This window comes from Cucurbita pepo, chromosome LG10 (genome assembly GCF_002806865.2).
Source record: "Cucurbita pepo subsp. pepo cultivar mu-cu-16 chromosome LG10, ASM280686v2, whole genome shotgun sequence".
Lineage (NCBI taxonomy): Eukaryota > Viridiplantae > Streptophyta > Magnoliopsida > Cucurbitales > Cucurbitaceae > Cucurbita > Cucurbita pepo.
Window position 1 is genome coordinate 1,768,357 of NC_036647.1, and position 25,744 is coordinate 1,794,100.

At 33.1% G+C, this 25,744-nt stretch overlaps 4 protein-coding genes and 1 long non-coding RNA gene across 5 annotated transcripts; 3 read left to right on the forward strand and 2 right to left on the reverse strand.

The window, feature by feature from the left end:
• Positions 1-1,046: 1,046 nt before the first annotated feature.
• On the reverse strand, positions 1,047-2,128 carry LOC111803623 (secoisolariciresinol dehydrogenase-like). The gene is made up of 2 exons (XM_023688123.1): positions 2,007-2,128; positions 1,047-1,908 (listed from the first exon to the last, which is right to left on the reverse strand). The coding sequence occupies exons 1-2, from the start codon at positions 2,030-2,032 to the stop codon at positions 1,104-1,106; spliced, it is 831 nt and encodes a 276-aa protein (XP_023543891.1). The 5' UTR covers positions 2,033-2,128; the 3' UTR covers positions 1,047-1,103.
• Positions 2,129-9,392: 7,264 nt separating this feature from the next.
• Positions 9,393-9,967, forward strand: LOC111803624. Its single transcript, XM_023688124.1, has 2 exons — positions 9,393-9,410; positions 9,490-9,967. The coding sequence occupies exon 2, from the start codon at positions 9,513-9,515 to the stop codon at positions 9,870-9,872; it is 360 nt and encodes a 119-aa protein (XP_023543892.1). The 5' UTR covers positions 9,393-9,410; positions 9,490-9,512; the 3' UTR covers positions 9,873-9,967.
• Positions 9,968-12,572: 2,605 nt separating this feature from the next.
• LOC111803625 lies at positions 12,573-15,377 on the forward strand. The gene is made up of 2 exons (XR_002816403.1): positions 12,573-14,808; positions 14,907-15,377. It is a non-coding gene; the product is annotated as an uncharacterized LOC111803625 (long non-coding RNA).
• A 2,412-nt stretch (positions 15,378-17,789) lies between these two features.
• On the forward strand, positions 17,790-20,254 carry LOC111803305 (transcription repressor OFP13-like). The gene has a single exon (XM_023687646.1). The coding sequence runs from the start codon at positions 19,479-19,481 to the stop codon at positions 20,208-20,210; it is 732 nt and encodes a 243-aa protein (XP_023543414.1). The 5' UTR covers positions 17,790-19,478; the 3' UTR covers positions 20,211-20,254.
• A 4,379-nt stretch (positions 20,255-24,633) lies between these two features.
• Positions 24,634-25,152, reverse strand: LOC111804375 (transcription repressor OFP6-like). The gene has a single exon (XM_023689151.1). It carries the CDS (start codon positions 25,126-25,128, stop codon positions 24,667-24,669), a length of 462 nt encoding a protein of 153 aa, XP_023544919.1. The 5' UTR covers positions 25,129-25,152; the 3' UTR covers positions 24,634-24,666.
• Positions 25,153-25,744: the final 592 nt, after the last annotated feature.

Below are 25,744 nucleotides of genomic sequence, written 5' to 3' on the forward strand. Positions count from 1 at the left end.
TTTTATCTTTTTACTCGTGATTGTGACTAGTTACATTCACGAGTTGACATAGAAAATAAATTTTAAGACAACGAGAATGAGGGTAAAAGGGAATATATAACATCATTAGCTCCAACTTCAATAAAATTTATAAATGTTTTATCACTTAACAAGAAACGTCCATTTTTCATGTGAAAAATATGAGTGAGGAAGCAATTTCTACGAGCCCATGAGATAAATAGGGACGGGGACTTCACGTACTACCCCTTTCACCATCCCCACCCTCGATACCTATTTTTCTAATTTAGCAATATTATTGTAATAATGTTAACCATATGATTGAATATTTAGACTATATATTTAAATAAGTTGACACGTAATATTATTTTTATTTTTATGAGAAATTTCTTTAAAAAAATTATTTAATTTAATTGATTTATTTTAAAACTAAACAAGAACATCCCCCACACGTTCAAAATGTTTTAAAAATGATCATAGAAGTTGAGTTTAAATTTTGTAGATAAGGAGCAATAGCTGCCAATGTTGACTCTTAATATGAATTTTTCAAATTAAAACTTNGATTTATTTTAAAACTAAACAAGAACATCCCCCACACGTTCAAAATGTTTTAAAAATGATCATAGAAGTTGAGTTTAAATTTTGTAGATAAGGAGCAATAGCTGCCAATGTTGACTCTTAATATGAATTTTTCAAATTAAAACTTAAAAATTACAATTATTTATATTTTAGACTACGTCTTCTAGTGGATGATTTTTGGCCTTTTTTATATTATTTTTTTAATACGAATTAATTTTGAGTTGTCCGGTCTCGTAGTAATGCGGGCAGCTCCAAAAGCGTGTGGAAGGATGAAGCATTAAAACTCACCGTTTTACTGTGACAACTGAAAACGACGTCACATTATCTATCCACCATTTTTATATTTTCCCAAATTTCAACTCACCCCCTCAACTTTTCATTAATTCCATCACAATCCCCCATTTTTAGTCGAATTATAAATTTTTCCAAATTTGAGTTTTTTCTACGTTTTTTATTTATTAAAAATATTCTTTAATGAAAATACGTCAATCTGCTATTAAGAATAATAAAAATTAAATTAACAATATTCACGGAGCAGACGACAGTTTTCTGATAACGGCGGCGGAGAAAGAGCGGTTGGCGGTGCTATAGCCGCCGTCGACGACGAGATTATGCCCGCTTATGACTCTGGATTCATCACTACACAAGTAGAGCGCCGCCTCCGCCACATCCTCCGCCGTCGGAACTACCCCCTTTAAAATCGCCGACGAGCGGACCAGCTCTTCCAGCGCCTCCTCCGTGAATCCCAACGCATTTCTCAGTAACGGCGTTGCAATAGCCCCTGGAGATATCGAATTAACCCTAATCCCAAATTCCCCCAATTCCACACACAAATTCCTCATCAATCCCACCACTGCGTGCTTCGACATCGTATAAGCATGCGGTGATTCGCCGCTATTCACCGAAGCAACACTGGAAGTGAAGAGAATCACGCCGCTTCTTCTTGGAATCATAACCCTAGCCGCATGTTTCGCTCCTAAAAACCCTCCGTACACATTCACCTCGAATACCTTCTTGAAATTCTCCCCATCCGTTCCTAAAATCGTCGGATCCATTTCGCCGGTGATTCCGGCATTGTTGTACATTATATCTAACTTCCCGTACCTCTCGACGGCGAAATCGACAGAGTTCTTCACATCGGAATCGCTCGTCACGTCGCAGTGTACATACGAAACAGTTTTCTCAGATCCGAGTTCTTGGCAGAGTGATCGGCCGAGATCGTCGAGGACGTCGGCGACGACCACACTGGCGCCATGTTTAACGAACAACCTGGCGGTGCTCTTGCCGAATCCGCTGGCGGCGCCGGTGATTATGGCAACTTTACCGTTCAACCTGCAAATTGAAGGAAACAGAGGTTCCGTTACTGGATTTTTCTGTGTTCCAAGGATTGTGGAGGGAAGAGAAATGAAAGAGAGGGAAAGTAAATTAACCTCTTGGAAGAACAGGATTCGTCCATTTCTGTGAAGAATTAAATTTCTGGGTATTTGAATTGGGAATCTGTTTCCCCTGGGCGTTCTGGACTTTCCTAATTCGTCGTGCTTTTATTTATAGATGAACACAGCTCATTACTTCTCAATTTTTATTATATTAATTATTACTTTCTTTCTTTATTGGTATTATATGCCTAAAAATTTGAATTTCAATATTTAATTTTTTTTTTTCATTAGTTTTTGGATAAATAATTGTTTTAAAAATATTTTTAAATTTTTTTAATGGTTTGAAAAATCATTTTAAAATTTCAAAATTTTCATTACTATTCTTTTAAATTTTATTTATACTATTAAATAAAAAATTAAAAAAAAAAGTGATATGTTAGTATACAAATGGAACGGTTTATTTACACTGGACAAATCGTTTCTTTATTTGATTTCTCGACCTATGATTCAATAAATCCCGTTTTTTTCGCTTCTTAAATATCCTTTCAATCTCATTTTTATTTTTTTATTTGTAATACCTCTTTTATTTCTTTTTCCTCGGTTTCTAAATATTATAATTTTGAATAAAAATGAGAATTTTTTTCATTTTTTAGCGTTCCAAATATAAATATAAAAATTTTCAACGCTAAATAGTCAAGTTATTTAATGTAATATACATTAAAATTTTATTTATATGAATTTATGAATTTTATATATATATACACGTGGCCAGCTTGCTCTTTTATGAAAGCATTTATTTTTGGAAATTGATAGCCCACATGTAGTAGTTGAATATATATATATACATATATATATATATTAAATTAAAAATTATTTTATTTCATAATGGATTAAGAAAAATAATTATTTTGCAAAAAGAAAAAAAAAATAACGGTGGTAAAAATGTAGACCTTGACCAATATCTTCTTAGGTCAAATGAAAAAGGGGAAAAAAACATACCCAGACAAACAACCCTAGTAAGAATTATCTTAAATGCATGAGATTTTTTAAATAGGTAAACGGTAATAAAAGTATGTATATACCTTATAAACGTGGTAAAAACGATAGAAGAGTATAGAAAGACAGAGACCGAAGTAAATCAACGTGGAGGGTAAAAGAACTTGAAGATATTTGTGACCGTCTTGTTGGACGGTTTAATTTTGAATGGAAAGATCAAAGAGCTTGAAATTGATTTATTTAATGCAAGAACCATTTTTTAAATTGCTCTATTTAGAAATTAGCTATTTCTCTAGTTGGGCTTTTTATACTTTGGGCCGCTAGAATAATACACTTTTGGGCTTGGGCCCAAAATATATGGGCTATGGAATGGGCCACATTCGATCACTTCATATAGCCTTTTGCATGCGTATTGGGCTTGGGCCCAAGTGGTTCGGAGTGAGCATTTAAGCATTGATGATATGCCTCAACTTAACATTTTAACCCTTAAAATTTAAGAAAATAATTAATTCGCCATTGTAATAAGGTTGATGTCACATTTTTAATAATAATATTTATTTTTCTTTATTTTTATTTATAAATAAATATTATATACATATTATTGGAAGCAAAAATGTATTTTTTTTTTTCTTTTATAATAAGCTTTGAATGAACTTGAAACAAGGAGTGAATAGAACAAAAATGGAAAGAAATAATAACAGCAAATATATTAATTAGGTAAGATTTTATAACTCATAATAAAAGGATGATGTAAATATAAATGATAGAGAGGCCACAATTTCCAAAAATAAAAATAAAATAAATACAAATTTAATTTGGAAAAATAAAAAAGAACAATAATTGTCCAAATATTACGGCTTATAAATAATAATAAAAATAAAATGGCACACGAGGCGCGCGCGTTAGTTAATAAATAATAAATTCATCTTTATATATTTGAAGCTGTTATAACTAATTCATCATGTCATTTCATACCAACATCATTCATCCAAGTAGTATTAATAGGTAGTCTTGAATTATGTTCTATATTACTATATCCATAACTTTATCATAAATGTGGAGCCTAATACGAGAGTAAGGGTGTGATGATCTTATGTGAGATCCCACATCGATTGGGGAAAATAACGATACATTCTATATAAGAGTGTGAAAACTTCTCCCGAGCTTACACCTTTTAAAAATCTTGAGGAGAAACTCGTAAGGGAAAGTCCAAAGAGGACAATATCTGCTAGCGGTGGGTTTGGGCGGTTACAAATAGTATCAAAACCAGACACCGGACGATGTGTCAAGGCTGAGCTCCAAAGGGGGGGNTGACGCTGGTCCCCAAAGGGGGTGGATTAGGGGTCGCACATCGATTGGAGAAAGAAATGAGTGCTAGCGAGGACGCTAGGACCCGAAGAGAAGTAGACTGTGAGATCCCACATCGGTTAAGGAGGAGAATGAAGTTTTCTTTATAAGAGTGTTGAAACATCTCCTAACATACGTGTTTTAAAAACCTTGAGGGAAAGCTCGAAAGGGAAAGCCCAAAAAAGACAATATCGGCTAACAGTGGACTTGGGCTGTTACATCTAGTCTAATTTAAATTTTTTGACGCGTTTTAATAGCTTTAAGGGAAAGTCCATAAACAAAAGCTCAAATATGACAATATCTGCTAGCGATAAATTTGGGCTATTACATCTTATCTGATCTGATTTGCAAGTGCTTTGGCCGTAAATTTGTTGATCAAGAGAATAATGTGACCTGCTAAAGAAAAGAAAGAATCGTGTGCTGGTGCGCACATTAATCCTTTCAGACTCGTCTCACCTTAGCCACTCTAGTCCTAGTCCATCGATGTGGGCTTTCGGCCATTTGACCTAATTTTCTCCTCGTTTAACATTCGATTGGTTATCAATTATGTTTCGAGTCCTAACGGGTATGGTTAAAAATGGGTGAGCTTGATATTCATTCTATGTGAACCCCATTGAATGACCTAGAACACATTAATGTTTGATTTTTTAAAAATTTATTAAGAAAAAAAAAAGGTGTTGAGGGAAATAAAAGGGAATTGAATGGAGGGCATAGTTGTCAGTGGAAAGTACAAGATATTCATACACTCGACAAATAAACATCCTTTTACTTTTACTATATGATATGATGTGATCCTTGTTGGCCCTTTTTCTCATATTTCCTTTAAAAAAAAAATTGCATATAACATTATTAAATTTTTATCGATATATTTATTATCCGTTTTGATCTGTCACGTATCACTGTCAGTCTCACAACTTAAAAACGCGTCTATCAGGGAGAAGTTTCCACACCCTTATAAAATATATTTTGTTCTCTCTCTTCGTGGAATCTCACAATTCACCGCCATCGGAGTCCAACTTCCTTGCTGACATCAGTCAAAGTAGGTTTAGACTCTCTCTATAGTAGACGCATTTTAAAATCGCGAGACTAATGGGAATACGTAACGGACAAAAGAAAACAATGTTTGCTAACAGTAGACTTGAACTGTTACAGTGATGAAACGACATAGAATTATATGTTAATTTAAATATTTTTTTAATTTATTAGTAAATATGAATATATTTTTATAGACATTTTGTTTGGACAACGACATTTAAACATTATTACATCTAAATGTAAAATATTTAAGGAAGGAATAAATATGGCGTTGAGGTTGTGTTTTTATGTACGCTGCTTTTGGGGCGTCCTTCCCATTCATATGTTTGGGCTTCTAAACTGAACTAAATTCAATAACCTATTTAATACGTGCACCTTCCCCTCTTTATTATTATTAAATTAAATTACAAGCTTTCGATAATACGTCAAAATTTCATATGGGTGGGATTGATGACCCGAACCACCAAAGAAAGTTCACAACCCAACCTATATATTTTCGGGTTAGATTGGGTTATTTGGTTATTGTTTTAATTATTTAAAAAAATATATATATACTTATCTACAATACATATTACACTCAGTTGGTTAAAAGTAAGGGTAGAGTTGGATTGTAACCTTATTTTTTGGTTGGTTGGGTTGATTCAATTTTTTTTAAAATTAATATTTTTTTTTAAATAGAGAAAAAAAAAATATATATATATATATATATATATTTTTAACCGTTGTACAATGGAGTGAGTTGAATTTAATTCAAAACTGTTGCCCTACACTGTTGAGGGGTTTTATTTATTTATTTATTTAAATGTATATTTGTGGCTAATTGTGAATGCACCCATGGTTCCACTATGGCTACATTTGGAAACGACTTTATTGAATTTAATTTATATTTTTACCATGTGTCAAACACGTTTTACTTTATAAAGTGTTTTTTTTTAATTATTTTTTAAAAACATTATTCTATTTTGAAAATCAAAACAACAAATTCTTAAATAAAATTGTCCAAATGGAATAAATGTATGAGTTTGTTTTATAATGCGATTCATGCCCAAAGGTCGGCCGAAGTTCGGTATAGACTCGATTAAAGTCAAAGTTTGACCTATTTAATTAATTTAACCTATTTATTCATTTGGTCGTATACGACTGACTATTTTGAAAATTGGGTAGATTCATCGTATTATCGAGTCAGTCAGTTTAAATTTTTAAATATATATATCTCATATTTTTTTATATATTATATTTCATAATTTTGAAAAAAAATATATATATAAAAATTTTAAAAAAATGCTAAAAATTAATAAATTTGCATAATATCAACTATAACTTTATCAAATATAAATTATAAAAATTTAAAATTTAACAATAAATTGAATAAGAATAGAAATTTCATAATTTCAGAAATGATTCGTTCATCTCTGGAACGAGATCTCAACCCATCCTTTTTGGGGCTCAGTGTTTGACTCAGTTACCATTTGTAATAGTCAAAATCAACCGCAAGTTCGTTTTGGTTCATTATGTATTGTCGTCAGTCTCACGATTTTAAAACACGTCAACTAGGGAGAGAGGTTTCCACACTCTCATAAGGAATGATTCGTTTATCTCTCCAACCAATGCAAGATCTCACAATCCACCCATTTGGAGTCTAGTGTTTGACTCTGATACCCTTTGTAACAGTCAAAACCCACAGCTAACAAATATTGTCTATTTTGACCTATTACGTATTGTTATCAGCCTCACGGTTTTAAAACACGTTTACTAGGGAGAGGTTTCCACACTCTCGTAAGGAATGATTCGTTCAAATCTCCAACTGATGCGAGATCTCACAAATCCACTCCTCTTTGAAGTGCAACGTCTTCGCTGGCACACCACCCAGCTAACAGATATTGGCTCTCTTTGGTAGAGTTGAACTTAGGTGGAAAGATTTGAAACAGAAATATTGAATGCAAAAATAATTATATTTAGGGGGGTGGTTGTTTAATTGTGGGGAAAAAAAAACCGTTGCAAGAAAAAAGAAATATAAATAATATGGTTGGATATAAATAAATACGAGCTTATCGTTTGAAAAATAATAAAATGGAATAATGATAAATTACTCCAACTAGCCTTCCCCTCTTGGTGGCTCCCATTTAAAGCTCCCAATTAAATCCCATTAAACTCAAACCACCTTACAATTTATTGTATTAACCAAATTTCCACTTCTTCCATTAATTTCTTTTTCTTCATTTTTCTCTCTCCCCCATATTTCATTCCTTTTTTTTAAATTATTTTTAAATTATTTTTAAATTAATTATAATTTAGTACAAATATATGCATAGTACTAACTCTAGATTTAGAGAGATTTGGTCAGTCTGACCACTTTAACGTTATATACTTTATAAATATTTTATGTATTTCATCAAATTATTTTTAATATATAGTTTTCATGTGAATAATTTTAAATCTTAATAAATAAATAAAAATAGTTGTTAAAATAATAATTAAATGAAAATTAAAGAAGAATGGCATTGCATGGGCTGACAGGGAGATGTCAAAGGGCAGTGGGGGAACTTAATATTTAGGTTTAATTTAGGGGTTGCTGGCAGGTTCTTATCAGTGTCATGAAGTTAATAACCCGAAGTTGATGCCGCGAGGCTTAAATACGGTGCGCTTTACCATACCATTAATATATTTTTTTATTTTTTTATTTAATTGGTAAGTTTCTCGATTGATTTTGTCGAGTTAAATTAGGTTAAGATTACGATAAATATAGTATTTTTGAGCAATTAACCTTCTTTTTCTTTAGATATGTACGAACCATTTACGCAAATGGTCAAGCATGACTCGTAGTCTAAAATAGACGATTTTAACCTATTATTTGTTAGATACGTCTAACTAAGTTATTTGCATATATTACATCCCATACAACTTACTATTATATTTATTAAATTAAATTATATATATATATATATTTTAATTTTCTCTTTATATTTAGCTCTCAACAACACAAACTAACTAAGTTGGCTTACATTCATTCTCATTCATTAGTAACACATGCATGAAAAAGCCCTAAAAACTTTGGTATATAATAATAATAATAATAATAATAATAATAATAGAATTGTTATGAAATTTAAAAATGGAGTATGGGTGCCCAAAATAACCCTCATAGTGAAAGAAATTGAAGATCTGTCTAGATAGGGTAAAGAGGGCCAGAAATGATATTATTGCAAACCTATTGCCAAATTTTGCAATTAAAAAAATAAATGAATCATTTAAAAAAAAAAAAAAAAAATCTCAATAAAGTAAACGAACATTTAACAAGTTGTTCTTCCCCATGCAGTTGATTTAGTGCTACAAATTAATTTTCCCATGTACCGTTGTGTTTAAATATTTTGGGAGCCGTTGATGGGGTTTTTAATTCTAGTTTAGCTGTTACAATTGATTTATATGGATATATAATTAATTACTTTTATCTCTCCTTTTTCTTATCAAATTACAATTTTATCCCTGCATGACATTCTACGTAAACATTAATTTAAATTAATTTTATAAAACGATGTCATGAACTTATACGTTAGTATAAAATTATTGAAATAAAAGAAGAGAAATATGAAAAAAAACAATACCTTATTCTGACCTACTAAATAAATGTAATTACCGACGCAGGTTTCATGGTTTTTACTGTGACGCTGCTATCAGCCGTTACAGTGGTGTTTTGACTTTACTAGAAAAAAAAATAAAGTTAATTTTGATTGAATTTTTGAAAATATTAATTGGTTTATAAATAATTTAGCTAAGAGGCTCTCTCTCTCTTCATTTGTTTGCTCACCTTACTCTAACATGGAACATGGAGTGGAGGAGCTTAATTAATTTGAATTGAATACAAGAAAAGGCAAAGTAATTATTTTATTTATTTTCTTCTTCTAATATATATACAATACAAGCCTCATTTTGAAATACGCAATTAAATAAGGACTAAAATGCAAACCCCAGACGAATTCTTGGCCTTATAAATAAGCCCCTCTTACAGGCCCCAACTCAACTCCCCTGCAATCCCAAGCTCTGTTTTTTCAAATTTCCTCTGTTTATTTTTTTTATTTTCAGGTGAATTAAAATTTCTTTTTTTGCTTATTTGCATGTGAAGATTCCATTCCAAAATAACCCATTTTTGTTTTGGTTTTAGATTTGTGGAGATTAGAAGAGAAGATGAACCGGAGAAACAGTGGCGGCCGAGGAGGAGGAGCAGCAGCAGCGCCGAAGCTGGAGCTGAAGTTGAACCTGTCTCCGCCGAGGGCGAATAGAGGAGTCGAGTCACCGAGCCGGTCGGCCACGGTGTCGCCGACGTCGCCGCCGAGCTCGTGTGTGTCGTCGGAGGAGGAGATGACGGTGGGGAGAGTGAGATACTCGAGCAGCCCTGAAGCGACATCGATGATGCTGGTCGGATGCCCACGGTGTCTGATGTATGTTATGCTGTCGGAAGAAGACCCAAAATGTCCGAAATGCAAAAGCACTGTTCTTCTCGACGTTCTCCATGATAACTCCGCCGTCAAAACCAGAAGAAACTAGAAACAGAGACCAAGAACATCAAATTCTACAAGTTCAGAGATATTTTCTTTCTTTCTTTTTTTTTTTTTTTTTTTTTTTTTTTTTTTTTTTTTTTTTTTTTTTTTTTTTTTTTTTTTTTTTTTTTTTTTTTTTTTTTTTTTTTTTTTCCTTTTTTTTATTATTTTTTTATTTTTAACTTATTATATTGAATTTACTTCATTTCTTTATATTTAAAAGTAGTTTATTAAAAATATTACATGTCTAGGAAGTGTATTTAATTAAATATTAAATGATAAAGTCATCTATCATTTATTTTTTACCATATTTAAAATTTCCAATTTTTATTAAACATAAAATAAAAAAATAAAAAAAATTAGGAATAATTAATTTCGAAGAATTTTCTTTTTCACAAAATATTGAGTATTAACAATGCTTGGTGGTCCCTCAAATGGGACCAGACATGCATAGCATGTAGTATGAACGTCGAGGGGTCATTACAAGTATTGTACTAAGAAATGCATCATCCAAGCTACAATTGCGTGAAGAGGAAGATACTTGTACCGTCATCTACATGTTCCTTAAAGGATAACGGCGTCGAGTTGCTAGCCAAAGAAGATGAAGAACGGGACTGTATAGCCAACTTTTAAACATATAAAAAGAAATCAATGTATAATTAAGTTATTTACGATGAGCTAATTAGAATCTTTATTTTTAAAATTAAAAAATTTATTTTTCTCAACTTTATCTCACAAATATATTATAATTGAGTTAATCTTCCATTGGACATTAATTTTGAGTTAACCTTCAATTAGACATTAAATTTATCTAAAATTATGTTTAAAAANATAAAAAAAATTAGGAATAATTAATTTCGAAGAATTTTCTTTTTCACAAAATATTGAGTATTAACAATGCTTGGTGGTCCCTCAAATGGGACCAGACATGCATAGCATGTAGTATGAACGTCGAGGGGTCATTACAAGTGTTGTACTAAGAAATGCATCATCCAAGCTACAATTGCATGAAGAGGAAGATACTTATACCGTCATCTACATGTTCCTTAAAGGATAACGGCATCGAGTTGCTAGCCAAAGAAGATGAAGAACGAAACTATATAGCTAACTTTTAAACTTATAAAAAGAAATCAATGTATAATTAAGTTATTTAGGATGAGCTAATTAAAATTCTTATTTTTAAAATTAAAAAATTTATTTGCCTCAACTTTATCTCACAAATATATTATAATTGAGTTAATCTTCCATTGGACATTAATTTTGAGTTAATCTTCAATTAGACATTAAATTTATCTAAAATTATGTTTAAAAATAATAAATATAAAAACAAAACATTAGTATATAAAAGTAATGACATTAACCGAAAAAAAAAANGGAAAGAGTTTCAGTGGGGCCCAGTAGTTGAATGAAATGGCAGTGGGACCCACACATGATGGCATGGCACGCTCCAATTGGGGGGTGACTAATTAATAAACAACGTAAAAGAAGGTAGGTGATTTAAACATTCCATTAAATCATGTGCAGTGCATGAATTCTTTTGGGCGATAAATTAAATAAATTTTCAACTAACGAAAAGTTTCAAACAACATTAATTAAATGAGCCACATGAAAAACAGATTAAAAAAAAGAAAAAAGAAAAAAAAACCTATATTCATATTTTTATATTTTATTCCCAAAATTCATTTTTTAAAAATATTTTTATTTTAATTATGAATTTTTCAAGTACTTTTATTCCATTTATAAACTTTTATTAAATAAAAAATAATTTTAGTATAAAGGGTATATTTCATATCTTATCAAAATTTAATTTATTTGTTTCATATTTAAATTATTACTACTAACCATATTCAAACATATAATTACTTCGGTGAAACCCTAATCGAACATATCGTAAATATTATATATATATATATATATTATAGAGAGGGAAGTGGTTCGAGCATTGAAGAAAAGAGAGGGAGTTATAATGTAATGGAAGGGGAAGAACATAAATGCAAGAGTAATTGAGGGGGTTGGGAATAATGAAACCAAGCCAAGGATATAAAGGGTATTACGTCAATATGATCAAATCCAAATTTAATTCCATTTTTACTATTTTTGTCCAACTATTTTTTTGGGCCAGATGTGACATTGAAATTACTGATAATTGGTTCTCCTTGTTGAGACCGTGCAATAGTTGATCGGACATTTAAGAGTAAAATATTGTTTGGGTGTAGGTTACAACGACGATACCAAATGAGACAAACTCTAAATTCTAGATATGGTAATCTCAAAATAATTTAGGGAATGATCATGAGTTTATAATTAAGGAATACTATCTTCATTGGTATAAGGCGAAAGTCCAAAACAAAGTGAGGAGAGTTGTGTTCCTCTAGCATGATATAAGGTATTATGTCAATAGAATCCTCAAATTAAATTAATTTTTTTTGTTTGGAATTAAATTAAAAATTTAAGTCATTTATCAACTTAATTATATTTAGATTAATAAATACCGAATGAAGTTTTGCATTATGGTAATAAGAAATCTATTAATAAAGATTTTAATAATCATTTTGTTAATAAATAAACGATTTATGAAGATTAATTGAATTATAGGAACTAATTAAAAACTAATATTAAAAAAATTAACTGGTTATTAATCCAAATTTTTAATTAGATTTAATGAAAATGTATATAAATGTTCCTTTAAAAAAAATTTAACGCCAACTCAAGTGTTTTCTCCGATTCGAGGCGATGTCCGACTCTGAATTCCCGCCGCCGTTGCCGGTTCAGTTCACAGTATCTCGATTCGTTTAGTTTTACAATCTGGAGTCTAAGTTTGAGTTGAACCATTCATCATATAAGACTTCCCGCAGGTTTCTATGGATTTCGAATTTCCTGGCAGATTCTAATATTCGGCGAACTCAACTGGAGATCAGGTACACGTTTTAATAGCTAATTTTGACTGGATCAAGTTGATCCAGGTTGGAGTTACGCTCGCTGATTAGGAAGGTAATCTTCCGGATTTGGGCACGGACATGTAGTTTAATTTTAGGGATTTACTAAATTATGTGAGGGTGTTCTTGGTGCCTATGGTTTCTCGATGAGATTCTTCCCCGATTAGCACGGCGGCGTTAACAGGGTTTGACTAAATTCTTAATGTGAAGCGTGAAATCGGGAGGAGTTATATGGTCGTCTCAGATAGCTTGGTGACCTTGAGTGCGAAGTTGAGGGAAGTGTACTTTAACAATACTAATCTTGATAAGTATGCTGGTATTTTGTATTGTTTAGAGCATTTGTCTACAGCTAGAAAATTTTCATTTTAACAGTACATATCTTCCTGAGCGATGACTTGTACGCATCATTCCTATCAATTCCATTTTAGTTATGAACTCACGACTGTCTTCCTGAGCGACAATTTGCATTCAGTTGGCTAATATTTATGTTTTTCAACCACCCAGTTGCTCCTAAATCTGTCGAAATATAAATGTTTGAAGGGTATTGATCATTGATAGGGTAATGGAGGTTGTGAGATTATAGGTAATATCGAGGCATGGATTTAATGTGGCATAGCTAGGGCAGTGGAGTTGTACCCTGGTTTTAACGGTTGCAATTTTTTTTCTCTTTTGAGTTAGAAGATGATATGTGGGGTGATTAAGACGAGGAAAACATTTGGGGCGTTGGATTACAGCACCCTAAATTCTGAAAACTGACCTAATGCATCACAAGGCTGGTGGCCAAGTATAGTGATAGGCGGAGAATCACAAAAGTTTTCAAGTGTAGGCATGTGAAGACGGGGGCGGGCGTGAAGGGTAGTTTGCTTTGTAGAGCAGGGCCTTTAATTTTTTTTGGTAGTTAGAATGAGGGTTACGTAAGGGAGGGCTGTTATAGAGGGAGCGTTTGTGAGACGAGGGTATCTTTTTTCTGCATTTTTTGGCTTGGACATTCTCTTTAGTGAATCTGGGAGAGGTGGGAAACTCCCAAATTTCTCCTTTGTTCCTTGTTGATAATTAAATTGTTGGCTTAGGCCTAACAATTAGGTCTATGCATTTGTCAACTTTCATTCTTGAAGTAAACTCCTGATTTTTTGCTTGATATTTTGGTTTGCTATTAACTATTAGCTCTTCTAGTCTCCTTAGTCATTCGTTCCTTCATTGTATTATTCAAGATAACAAATATTGAATGTGCACAAATATCTTTTAAGGTGGAAATGTAAAGAAGGTTAAATTACAAATTTTGTCCCTATTGGAGAAAGTTAGAATTCATCCAAAACCATAGGGACCAAATTTGTACTTTAACATTTAAAGAATTTGGTTTTAGATGAAATTTGTAGCTGTTGGGGTATAAAAATTGGATCTGGTGCACTGCTAGTAGAAAAAAGGAGAATAAAAGAGGGGAGTTTTGCATAGTATGTTTGTTACAATCCCTTAACATGTTCTTAATGTTTCTAGCATCTTTTACATTGAAGATTTAAATTGTACCCGATAGAGACTAATGTAACCTTTGGCGTAAAGTATCTGCAATCAGACATGGTGACAATTCTTTTGGATTATTACTGCAACAACCTTCTCAGAACACTAGGACCTCCTGATTTTGTATCGCTAAATCTAATTGTTTGTTTTATCCATTCTAGTCTATCCTCTGAAATCTGGAAATGATACGAGGGTTAAACTTCAAGGTCCGTTGATGATGCTCCTTTGAATTTCAATTTTGCATATCCTTGCCATCAAATCTTTTTTTTTTCCTTGAGTCGAACAAATGAAGGGGTTTGAGCCTTCAACTCCAAGAGAAGAAGTAAATTCCTTTTAACATTTTCATCAGCAATATTTTAAAAATCAAGGGGCTGATTTTTTACTCAAGTAAAAAGTTAAAAGAGCCAATGGATTCTATCATTGATGATAATTGTGATGTTGAGATTTGAGAACGACCAGGAATCTCTATTCTAGAAGTGACAATAGATGGAGGTGAGTTTTTTGTGTGTTTCTACTCTTTTATATAGTTATTATTTTTAATGATAGATGATTTTACTTTCTTCTGTCATTATGGATATTCTTCTATATAGGTTGAGGCTTATGGCTTGTATGCCTAACCCCTTTGGAAGGAGATCTTGATGCGAACTTTAGTTTGAAAATGTTGGTCATGGATGGCATCCAATGCTTAGAAGAAACCTCAATGACAGGAAACTTTGGGATCAGCTTCTTGCAGACTTGTGATAGAACCCAAATGTATTGATAGGATTGCTGTTAGGGTAGAATTACAAACATGGCTAGGGAATTGAAGGTATATTAGTAATTAGCTAAGGAAGTTGTCAGGGTGGTTTGTTATAAATAGGGTGCGGGGAAAGGGTAGACAATTGTTTAGTTGGTCGAGGACTTGAGTGATCTCAAGAACGAGAGGGTCCAAGTACCTCGAATGCTTGGAGGGTTATATTGTATTTCCATTATATATATATTTCAAAACATTTAGGTTCTATCAACTTTCTAGAATTCTTGTTACCAAAATAAATGATTGGAGAATATCATTAGTGAAGTAATTAATATTGCATCTCTACGTGGGCGCATTCGACAGTTTAATTTTTTCTCCCTAAATTCCTCGTTTTCTCTCTCAACATTTATTGGACTATTTTGTTTGCAATTTTTATGAGGCAGATATGGATAAGTATCATTGTATATGCATTTCAAAACAGCAAGCATAGGAACTTACTGCTGGAAATGATCTGTAAATTGATTCTACTTTGAAATACTGGCAACTCTGAAGTCCTTTGAGTTGAGTTCATACAACTGTGATTTGGGTTCGAATTTACAAACTAGTTTTTGTGGATCTCTGTAGGCTTAGCTTTCTGGTTATGAAAGTCTACCTAAGGATGTTGAATGTGCCTTTTGAGGTTGACAGATCGTTTCTGATTTTTCAGCATCCTTCTGGGCAGCAGAGTCATTATGGTTTTTTGGGCTAAAAAAGTGATAGGCCCCAAATTACTAGGGTGTATGATCGTAAGCGTTGTGAGGAAGGAGGGAACTGTATGAGGGGTTGTTTTCATGTAGGTGTGGAGCCCAAAGAGTTTATTAGTGCGTGTTGAGGCCTTGAGGGAGAATGGAAATTAATAGGCGAGATTTTGGTAAATTGCCGAATCACATCTTCCTCACCTCTATTTTTCTTAAAAGAAACAGTTTTGGTTAAAATACCATTTTGTACCTTGGGTTTTATTCTATTTTAGCTTCTTGACTTTTAACTGACCAAATTTAGCATATGTACTTTTGATAAATCCTAAACTTGTTCATGCTATTAGTTTGGTCAACTTTTTTTTTTTATAAGAAAAACAGTCTCATTTGGCTTTCTATCTATAAATTTTGGGAACATATTCACATTGTGTTTCTCTTGCATAAAAGTTATTATTATTCTTATTTAACCAATTTCAATAAAAATTATCTTCATGTATTTAATTGTTGGAGCTTCTTGTTCAATTGCTCTGGTTGTTCAACCTATGCCTAGATGATGGCCTTCTGTATCGAAGCATCCGTCTTAATTAATGATAGTTGGAGAAATTTTTGGTGTCCTACTAAGTATATTCCCTTGTGCTGGTTTTTATGCCTCGAGTTCTTTTATTCCTCTCTTCTTGTAATTATAGTTGAGTTATGTTCCAACAGAAAGAAATGAATGATTGTGATTTTTCATCTCATGTTCCAGATGAGTATAGTCCGGTTGTTCTCTGATTATTATTTGGATTGTGGATGGTAAATTTTCTACGTTACTGCTAGTCTATGATCGACCGGGCTTCAGTTTAATTGTGTTTTATGACTGATTCTTTTGTGCCAGTTTTCAGCTTCTTGTACGTAGATGATATCAATGAATGAAGGTGTTATTTTCTACGGCCTTTCGTCATCACGCTTGTTATTTCACAGGTTCCTTCCTCTGTCTCTTTTCTCCTATATTTGATATTAAGGATAATTGGTTTTTCAATTTTTTGCTATACGTAGCATAATAGTAATTGATATGTACATTTATACCACAATACGTAGCATACGTAGCATAATAGTAATTGATAATAATTAGATAAATACGTTGCACTGTTACTTTTATACCACAATAATTCAAGGTACAGTGTTGCTAATTATTTGTAATACTCATTGACAGTTATCTGTGATAATTATTTTTATGAATCTTGTTGTTTCTTGTTATGAATACATAAAAGTCTTAATCAATCTGTCACTTCTGTAATGGGTCCTACATTTTAAGATAAGTATAAACTGAGTTGTTATTGGTCCTACCCTACTTTTTTTTTCTTCTTATATTGCTTTCTCTAGTTTAATGTTCCATTATTAGGAAATTATATAACAGAGATGATCTTAGAGGAAGTGCTTATATTTTAGAGCATACTTTCCTTTTGTTTTGTGTACGTATGGGAAGAATAGTGTAGAAAAATAGAAAATCTGAATGGCTATGCATTTGGATGCATTGAATACCAAATGTATATTTATATTGAAAAACATGGCCCCTATCTGTCTGTGTATGTCTCACAAAACCCAAAAGAATACAAAAAGAAGGTAATAGAGAAGGGAAATGAGTGAAAAATGAAAGAGAGGAGATTGTGGGACATGAAGCCATGCTGTGTAGTTTGTTTGGTTGCTCTCATGGCAAACTGAATAGCCAATTGGAGTTGTGACCCTAAAACATCCATGTGCATCTTTGGACCACCTCCTCACCACACTAATCTTTTTTGGTCCCCTAACCCCACCTTCCTTTATTTATTTATTTTTTATATTCTTTTTCTTAGTAACTCGGTTTCGAGACCCTAATCCTTCTATAACAGTCTAAGTATACTACTAGCAGATATTGTTCGTTTTAGCCTGGTATCATCGTTAGCTTCACGGTTATAAAACGCGTCTGTTAGGGAGAGGTTTTCACACCCTTGTAAGAAAATGTTTTGTTCTTCTTTCCGATTGATGTGGAATCTCACAATCCACTTCTCTTGGGGACCCAACATTCTTGTTGGCACACCGCCCGGTGTCAACTCTGTTACCAAGTGTAACAATACAAGCTCACAACTAGCATGTATCGTTTGCTTTAGCCATTACATATCGCCATCAATTTTGTGGTTTTAAAATGCATCTTTTAGGGAGAGGTTTCCACACCCGTATATCGTTCTCCTCTCCAACCAATGTGGGATCTCACACCGCCTCACCTCTTATTAGCCTTTGGAGAGGTTCCACTTGTCTCAAGAGAGAGTACAAACAATCTTACATTTAATTTATGGATTTGAACGTAGAACCTTGTATCTAGAAAATGGAAACGTCTAATTTCTACTGGTTGGACACTTTTAGTAGGCCCAACCCGAATGGATCAGAGAAGGTTGTTATTTTCATTGTTTTTTTTTTTTTTTAATGGAGGTGGAATCGAACCACATAAAGAAATTTTAGATCAACTTAGAAATGTCAATGATGCAAGGCAAGGATGGAGACATGGATGCATGTTCCTAATGGACGTGGAACCGATCCATAAAAGAAATCTAGTTCAAGTTAGGGATGACAATGATGCAGCTTACAGGTGAAGACAAGGTTGCATTTCACATACCCATCCTAATAAGGATTGTTAATCTTCGTCCTTGCCTCGTTCCCTGATTTGAGATTTGAGGAATCAAAGTATTAGTTTCGAATCAAATATTAATTAGTTATTAACAAATAGGTTAGAAACACGTCGACGGGCGTTTGTGTCATGCATGTTACATAGTTGATAATCTATGCATCATACATGTTGGTGTTTCGGGTTTGTTTAGATTGAAATTAAGAAAGAACAACCCTCTTTCGAGTCAATTTTGTGCATGAGAGTTCGTATACTGTAGAGGAGGAGATCAAATTATTGGTGTTTAGAATGATAAGGAGTATCTTATCCACTAAGTATATGCTCGAATCAACCTGATATTGTTTGATTGTCTCTTTCTTTTTATATTATTTTTTAATATCGAAAAGTGAGACTCATTTGCCAAAAAAAAGTTAATCTCCTTCCAACTCCGAAGTAAATAGATGAAAGATGACATAGAGGTTAGGACCACTACCAGCTTGCATATGTCAACATCAAACACTCCAAACTTCCAACCTTAACCTAAATTTAACCAAACACAACTAACATTATCTTCAACCTTCTTCATATATATATATTTTAAAAAAGATAAATCTATAAACTCGGAATCTGCCCGGACAACTTTGGTCGGATGAGGAGTTTATGTTCGAGAGAGTAACATTTACCTTTTTATTGTAAACGAATCTTTTAGTATACTTAATTTTCAAAAATAAAAAATAAAAAATTAAGCTCATATTCTATCGCGCTCTAAATTTCTTGGATTTAGATTTCATATTGATCTGTTAGCTGTAACTGTACGAATTTTGTAATGCCTAAGTCAAACACCTCTCCCCATCTTTTTTGTTTTTTTTTTTAATAATGATTTTTCATTAGAAAATACACATGATATTGAATTGTAAAGTAAAGAAAAAAAAACCAAACAAAATTTCCTATGGTCTCTGTCCAGTCTGTGTGTAAGCTGTCTCCCTTCCACAGCTCTCTCTGACTCCTCCATTAATGCCAAACAAAGAATTCATCTTTCCCTCATTATTTGAACCCCACGAGAAAAGAAAGCAAAAAAATGGCCAACAAAGTGAAAAAGCTTCCTAATTTTCTCAATAAATCCCCATGGCTATGGCGTTCCTGCTCCCAATCCAGAACCCTCTCTTTTCGCACCTCTAACGACATCTTCAGAACCATCAACTCAGCCTACCAAGAACAAGAACAAGAAGAAGAAAACCCAGCAGCCGACATGTCGGATGATGATGACCAAATTGAGGCCTTAGTGAGAGGGCTACGGTTAAGGCAGGGGAAGCGGCTGTTTTTGGAGCTGGAAGAGACTAATTCCATAATGGCGGCGGCGGCGGCGGCGGCGGCCGTGGCTGTGGGCGGAAACAACCAGGTTCCATTCAAGGAGAGTGTGGCAATGGCAATGGATTCAAAGGAGCCATATTTGGACTTCAAGAAGTCAATGGAGGTGATGGTGGAAGCTCATGGATTGAAGGATTGGAAAGGCATGGAAATGCTTTTGAGTTGGTATTTGAAGGCTAATGGAAAGCCTAATCATGACCTCATTATTGGAGCCTTTGTGGATTTATTGGTTGATCTTGCTTTTGCTTCCTCCTCCTCTTCTAGTTCCTCCTCCTCTCTTCTATACTCTTCTTCTTCGTGTTTTTCGTGTTCTACGATATCGTCAAACTCCATTGAAATTATGGACGATATTGTCGAGTCAGAGTGTAGTACTTCTTTCTCAACTCCTGCTACTATTCCTTGTCTATCTTCTTTGTTCGAAGAGGAGGAAGAAGATTTTTAATTAGTCAACTACGTTAATGATATTGATAATTATCCTTTCCGATATACCTACTTTTTATTATTATTATCATCTATTTAATTTCTTTAATTTGATGTAAAATATAACTTTAAGAACTCTTATTCAATTCAACTTAGAGGTAAAAATGAAAATTTTGAAAGGGGTTTGTTGGGGGCGATCGATCAGGTGCACACACATGTAGAACGGGTAACTGGATAAGCGAGATCGAGCGGTCCACGTGGAAAGAGCCTAAAGATGAACCAATGAGAGGCAATGGAGTTTTTTAAAAAAGGTGGTCATTATCAAAAGACAGAAAGCAATAGAAGTCCAGCGCAGAAATTTGGCAATAAATAAGCATCCTTTTCCTTTAGCCTTACACAGCAGAAGCAGCTGCGGCAGCTGCACCTGCATATTCATCGGCTGTGGGCATGTCTGTGTTTTAAATTTGTCACCACATATGCATCTTTTCCATTTTTCAAATTATTCCTTTTTTTTTTCAACAAAAAATAAAAAATCATTTCATTTCAAATTCATTTTCTAAATTATTACAGATTTAAATAGTTTAGTCTTATTTTACGAGCATGATGTGACAGATAAATAACAAAAGAAATTTATTATTCGATAAGACCGTATCTGTTAAATGGTTATTTTTTGTAGAGTAGAAATGATAGTAATCGGTGTGTCTTATCTATTAGGCTATATTCAAATTTGTTGATGTACGGGATTAAAAAAAAAAACCGTACAATTTTGTGAAATTATTTATTACTATGAATGATGTCATTTTAGAGTTTTATAAATAAAAAAAATGGTCAATTTATTTAAAAAGTATTGAGATATAGATAAAATAAAATGTAGGGATCAAAATAAATTAATGATATTTAAATCTTTATTTTATATTATTTGAGAGGAATTTTTTTATTTATTTTTCTTTTGATATTTGGGCTGAATTGTTGAACAAGGGAATGGGCTTTTAGAAACATAAATCTATGAGAATAATTAGGAGAAAGATAGGCCTTAGAATATATATATATATTTGTCGTTATATTGAAGCTTAGAAGTCAAGGTAGCTATTGGTCTCGGGTCAGAACGCAACGTAACTAAGAGAGTCATTCCATTTAGGGCGAGCCCGTGTGGTTATGGGGGCAGGCACGAGTGGTTTGGTGTCCGAGCCAATTGGTCAGACGACGACGACTGAACTTATTAGATTAGTATTAGCGGGCTCTGAATATCATGAACTTGTCTAAGTCAATCTCTGAATATCATGAACTCGTGTTGGCGAGAATAGGTGGGAATAGTTCTTTGTTTTCAAGTCAAGCTCCATATCTCCCTTATCGATGATTCAAATCACTTGAAAGAAAGTAACTTCTCGAGAGAAATTTATAACGTGAATGAGGAATCACGGCAACGTTCATATCTAACACATAATTAAATGGATAAACATCGAGAAATAGAAAAATTATGTATATATATATATGATAATATAAAGTAACATATTCCAAACACTATATATTAAAAAACAAAGAATTATGAATATAAATGCTTTACAAGTACTTAAAACCACAAAAAGCTAAATGTTTATTTGTATATTCATCCAATGGCCATCTTTTTGGCTCATCCACAAGAACCCCATTTTCTATGTTCCTTAAAAACCCTACAATTCCTTTTAGATGCACCTTTTCTTAAAGTAAAACTCAGACAAGAATGAATCGAGACCACGTCTGAATAAAAGTGATCTCGAGGATATCGTGAGTGAGAAATATTCAAAAGAATCAATAGTTACGGCTGTTATCCGACCAACCATCAAAAGAAGCAAATACACAAGCACCCTAATCATTAAGATTGCTAGGGTCGTCTTGAGTCAGAGCCTGAAATTAGGTCAACTCCCTCATTACCATACATGAGACTCTCACTGCATACGGCTAGCACAAACTCCCTCGTAACCTAATCATGTTGTAGAGGAATGTCGAGACCATCAGGCCCTGAATTCTCGACATGGGGTGTTACAATTTCACAGCAAACTTTTCAACCCCTGATAATTGACGTGTCGGGACGTGGAGAAGGATGATTTCGAACCTGACGATGGGTTGGCCTACATGTCTGATATTAGGGTTTCAAATGCCCTAGATTTGAGTTTTCAAATCAAAAATCATTTTTTTTAATATTAAAATTTAATGATTGTGTAATACACAATTTTCTTTCACAAATATATGGCCTTTTGAGCTTTCCACCAATGTCTGCTCTTTGTTCAGCAGCTGTTTGACACAATCCAATGCCCTTTCTATCTCTTCTATCTTTAAACTTTAGGTTGAGGTAGTTTATTAATTATTGTTCGACTCGATATCTTTGTTTAAGATCGTTTTAATATCAAATAACGTTAATTCTTTGTTAACTTTTTGGATTGTCATTTCAGTTATCTAACGCGTTCTTGATATGATTATTCGAGTTCGGTCTTGAAAAGATTGAAACGAGGGGACATCACATTAGAAGATTAGAGTGGAGTCTAATCGTCAAAAGACAAATTTGAATTAGGTGTTAACTCAATTTTCAACATCGACACTCGATTGTAGTTGAGTTTATGTCACGTGACGTGTTATGACCCTTTTGTAAAGAGGTTTTCGAGACATGATTCTTTTTCATATTATGACTAATACTTTCGTCTTATTGAAAACATTCAATGAATTCTAGAAACAGGGATAATGTAACGACCCAAGTCTACTGCTAGTAGATATTTGTCCGTTTTAGCTCGTTACATATCGCTATTAGGCTCATGAATTTAAAACACGTCTATTAGGGAGAAGTTTCCACATTCTTGTAAGGAATGCTTAGTTCTCTTCTCTAAAAGATGTGTGATCTCAAAATCCACTTCTCCAATCGGGTGGACAATATGTACTAACAGTGGCTTAAACTATTACAAATGGTATTAAAGTCAGACACCGAGTATTGTGTCAGCGAGGACGCTGACCCCCAAAGGAGGTAGATAGTGAGATCCCACATCAGTTGGAGAGGGAACGAAACATTTCTTATAAGTGTGTAGAAACCTCTCCTTAGCAAACACCATGAGGCTAAGACGATACGTAACGGGTCAAAGTGTACAATATTTGCTAGCGGTGAGCTTGAGTTGTTACATTTAACGAGTGTTTGAGATGTTTTTAACTAAAGAAAAGGAAAAAAAAGACAACTCGAGAAAGAAAAAAAGAAAACCCTAAATCTAAAACGAGCAAAAACAAACTTCTACAATCATATCACGATGAAAATATAGACTTTTATCGAGTGAAATGGCAAACAAAGACACTAAAGATGTCACCCACTAAAGCCATATAAACAAGCCAATGATAGCAACAACAAGAAAGGAGTTGAAACCAAAGAGGGTTTATAGGCTTTTTAGGGTTCAAACACTCATTTGTGGAGCAGTTCTTAAGAGATATGGTTGCAATGGGAAGAGAAAGGCCCCTCATGTTCTCCATTATCTCTAAGATTCCATTGCTTTGGATTTGACTAACTCTTTAAACTACACCATGCCTTTCATTTCATCCCTTTATTGCTACGTTTTCAACAAAGTTTGGCTCGAAAGCTTGATCGATAAGACTTGTTTAAGTTTCTTATAATAATGAAATAAGCTCGGTTAGCTGTTCTCTAATAGTCGTTTTCTTTTTTTAGTTGATTGTTGGTACTTTTTTTCACATAACTTAAAATCATCCTATGATCGGGGTTATACATAGCTGACAATTAGTTATCGAAATTTTCATATAATAATTAATAACTTATTTTCTTAATAATTAATAATTTAACATTTTTTCACGGACAGATTCGTATCCAAACTTTTTAATGTTATTTAAAAAAAAAATTATGAAGTGTTTTTTAAACCTTATATTGATAATAAAAGTAAATTGATAAAATTCATATGAATTTTATTTTTATTTTTCGTCATACACCATATAATAATATTTTATTTCTTCGTAAAACAAAATAGAAGTATTTTATTTTTAATTCTATTGATACTCTCACTGAAAATATTTCTGCTCATTAGAACATTTAATTTGTTATTATATTTATTAGAAATTGTATTATATTAAGATTCTAATTATATTCACCGGAGATTATACTAAGACTAAAATAAGGAACGACCAATATACTTCGACAATTTTTAAAAAAATGTTCAAATTAATATATTATTTAAGTATTTGTTCTACTTATCAACCTGTAAGATGGCCACTGATGTTTTGATTTATATAAAAGAAAATTAATATTTTTATGAGCTTAATTATGTTCGGATTGATTTACATTTTGGGCAATATTTATATTAAAAATATGAAAGAAAATTTAATAAAATTAAATATTGATCTAAAGTAAAAAAAGAAAGGAAAAAAAAAAAAAAAGTGGTAGATATTTATACAGTTCAAATAAATAAAAACTTTTCAATCCAAAATTAAGGGGGGGATCTTAATCGGACGGCTAAGATTCAAAAGCGGAAGATCGGGGGAGAAACCGGGAACCTGGCAGAGAAAACAGAGTCCCAAATCTCAGCGAAAGCCCTAATTATAATTTCATGGTGAGAAGGGGAATTCAACTGCAAGAAACAGCGAAGGAGCCCCCGTAAGTCATCCTTCGAGTATATCTCGTTCTCCAGAATCATCTGGACCATCGAATGCCGGAAATCGAGGTACGGATCGTCCGAATCCTTCTCGACGGCGACGCTCTCGCCGCCGGACTTTCCGAAGCCACGGAAGGTGATGGAGGCTCTGGTATCGGAGTCAGAGTCGGAGAAAGGCGGCGAATCGGAGTCGGAGGAGAAGCAATGATTGGAGGATTTGGAGGAGGACTTTGGTTTGAGATGGTGGAAGAGGTGAGAGAGTTTTGGTCTGCAAATGTTGAGATCGACGGAGAGGGAGGTGAGTTGGAGATTTCTCCGGCGAGCCGCCATTGTTGAAGTTGGAGAGCTGTCTGTAAGAAGAAGAAGAAGAGAATATTGGGAATGAGTTTTGGCAAAACCGTTTGCGCGAATTTATATTTGGACAGTCGCTGTCCTTCGGATTTGATGGCAGTTCGCAAAACTTTTATTATTATTATTATTATTTTAATTATATTTTAATTATTCTTAATTTACCTTTCATTTTTTGAATTTTTTGAATTTTTTATAATATATATATATATATATTTTTAAAATAACTATTTTAATTTGTAAGTTGAGTTCTTGGTACGTTATTTGCCACCAAATTTAGTTACTCACCCACTGAGCCCCGTCACCTTTTAAAATATATTTTTCATTATTTATTTATTGGGTAAAATAGCCCATTACGTATCGTCGTTAGGCCCACGGATTTAAAATGCATCTATTAAGGAGAGGGTCAAGCCCACGGATTTAAAATGCATCTATTAAGGAGAGGGTCAAGCGCTACTCTGACCAATGCATCGCATCGTTTGGTAACTAACTCTAATACCATTATCGTTTGGTAACTAACTCTAATACCATTATCGTTTGGTAACTAACTCTAATACCATTATCGTTTGGTAACTAACTCTAATACCATTTGTAACAA

Coding starts and splice junctions, on each gene's coding strand:
- LOC111804375 (XM_023689151.1), bottom strand. CDS start 25,128: ATGGCGGCTCGCCGGAGAAATCTCCAACTCACCTCCCTCTCCGTCGAT.
- LOC111803623 (XM_023688123.1), bottom strand. CDS start 2,032: ATGGACGAATCCTGTTCTTCCAAGAG. Junction 1,909..2,006: donor GAATCCTGTTCTTCCAAGAG/GTTAATTTACTT, acceptor TTCAATTTGCAG/GTTGAACGGTAAAGTTGCCA.
- LOC111803624 (XM_023688124.1), top strand. CDS start 9,513: ATGAACCGGAGAAACAGTGGCGGCCGAGGAGGAGGAGCAGCAGCAGCG.
- LOC111803305 (XM_023687646.1), top strand. CDS start 19,479: ATGGCCAACAAAGTGAAAAAGCTTCCTAATTTTCTCAATAAATCCCCA.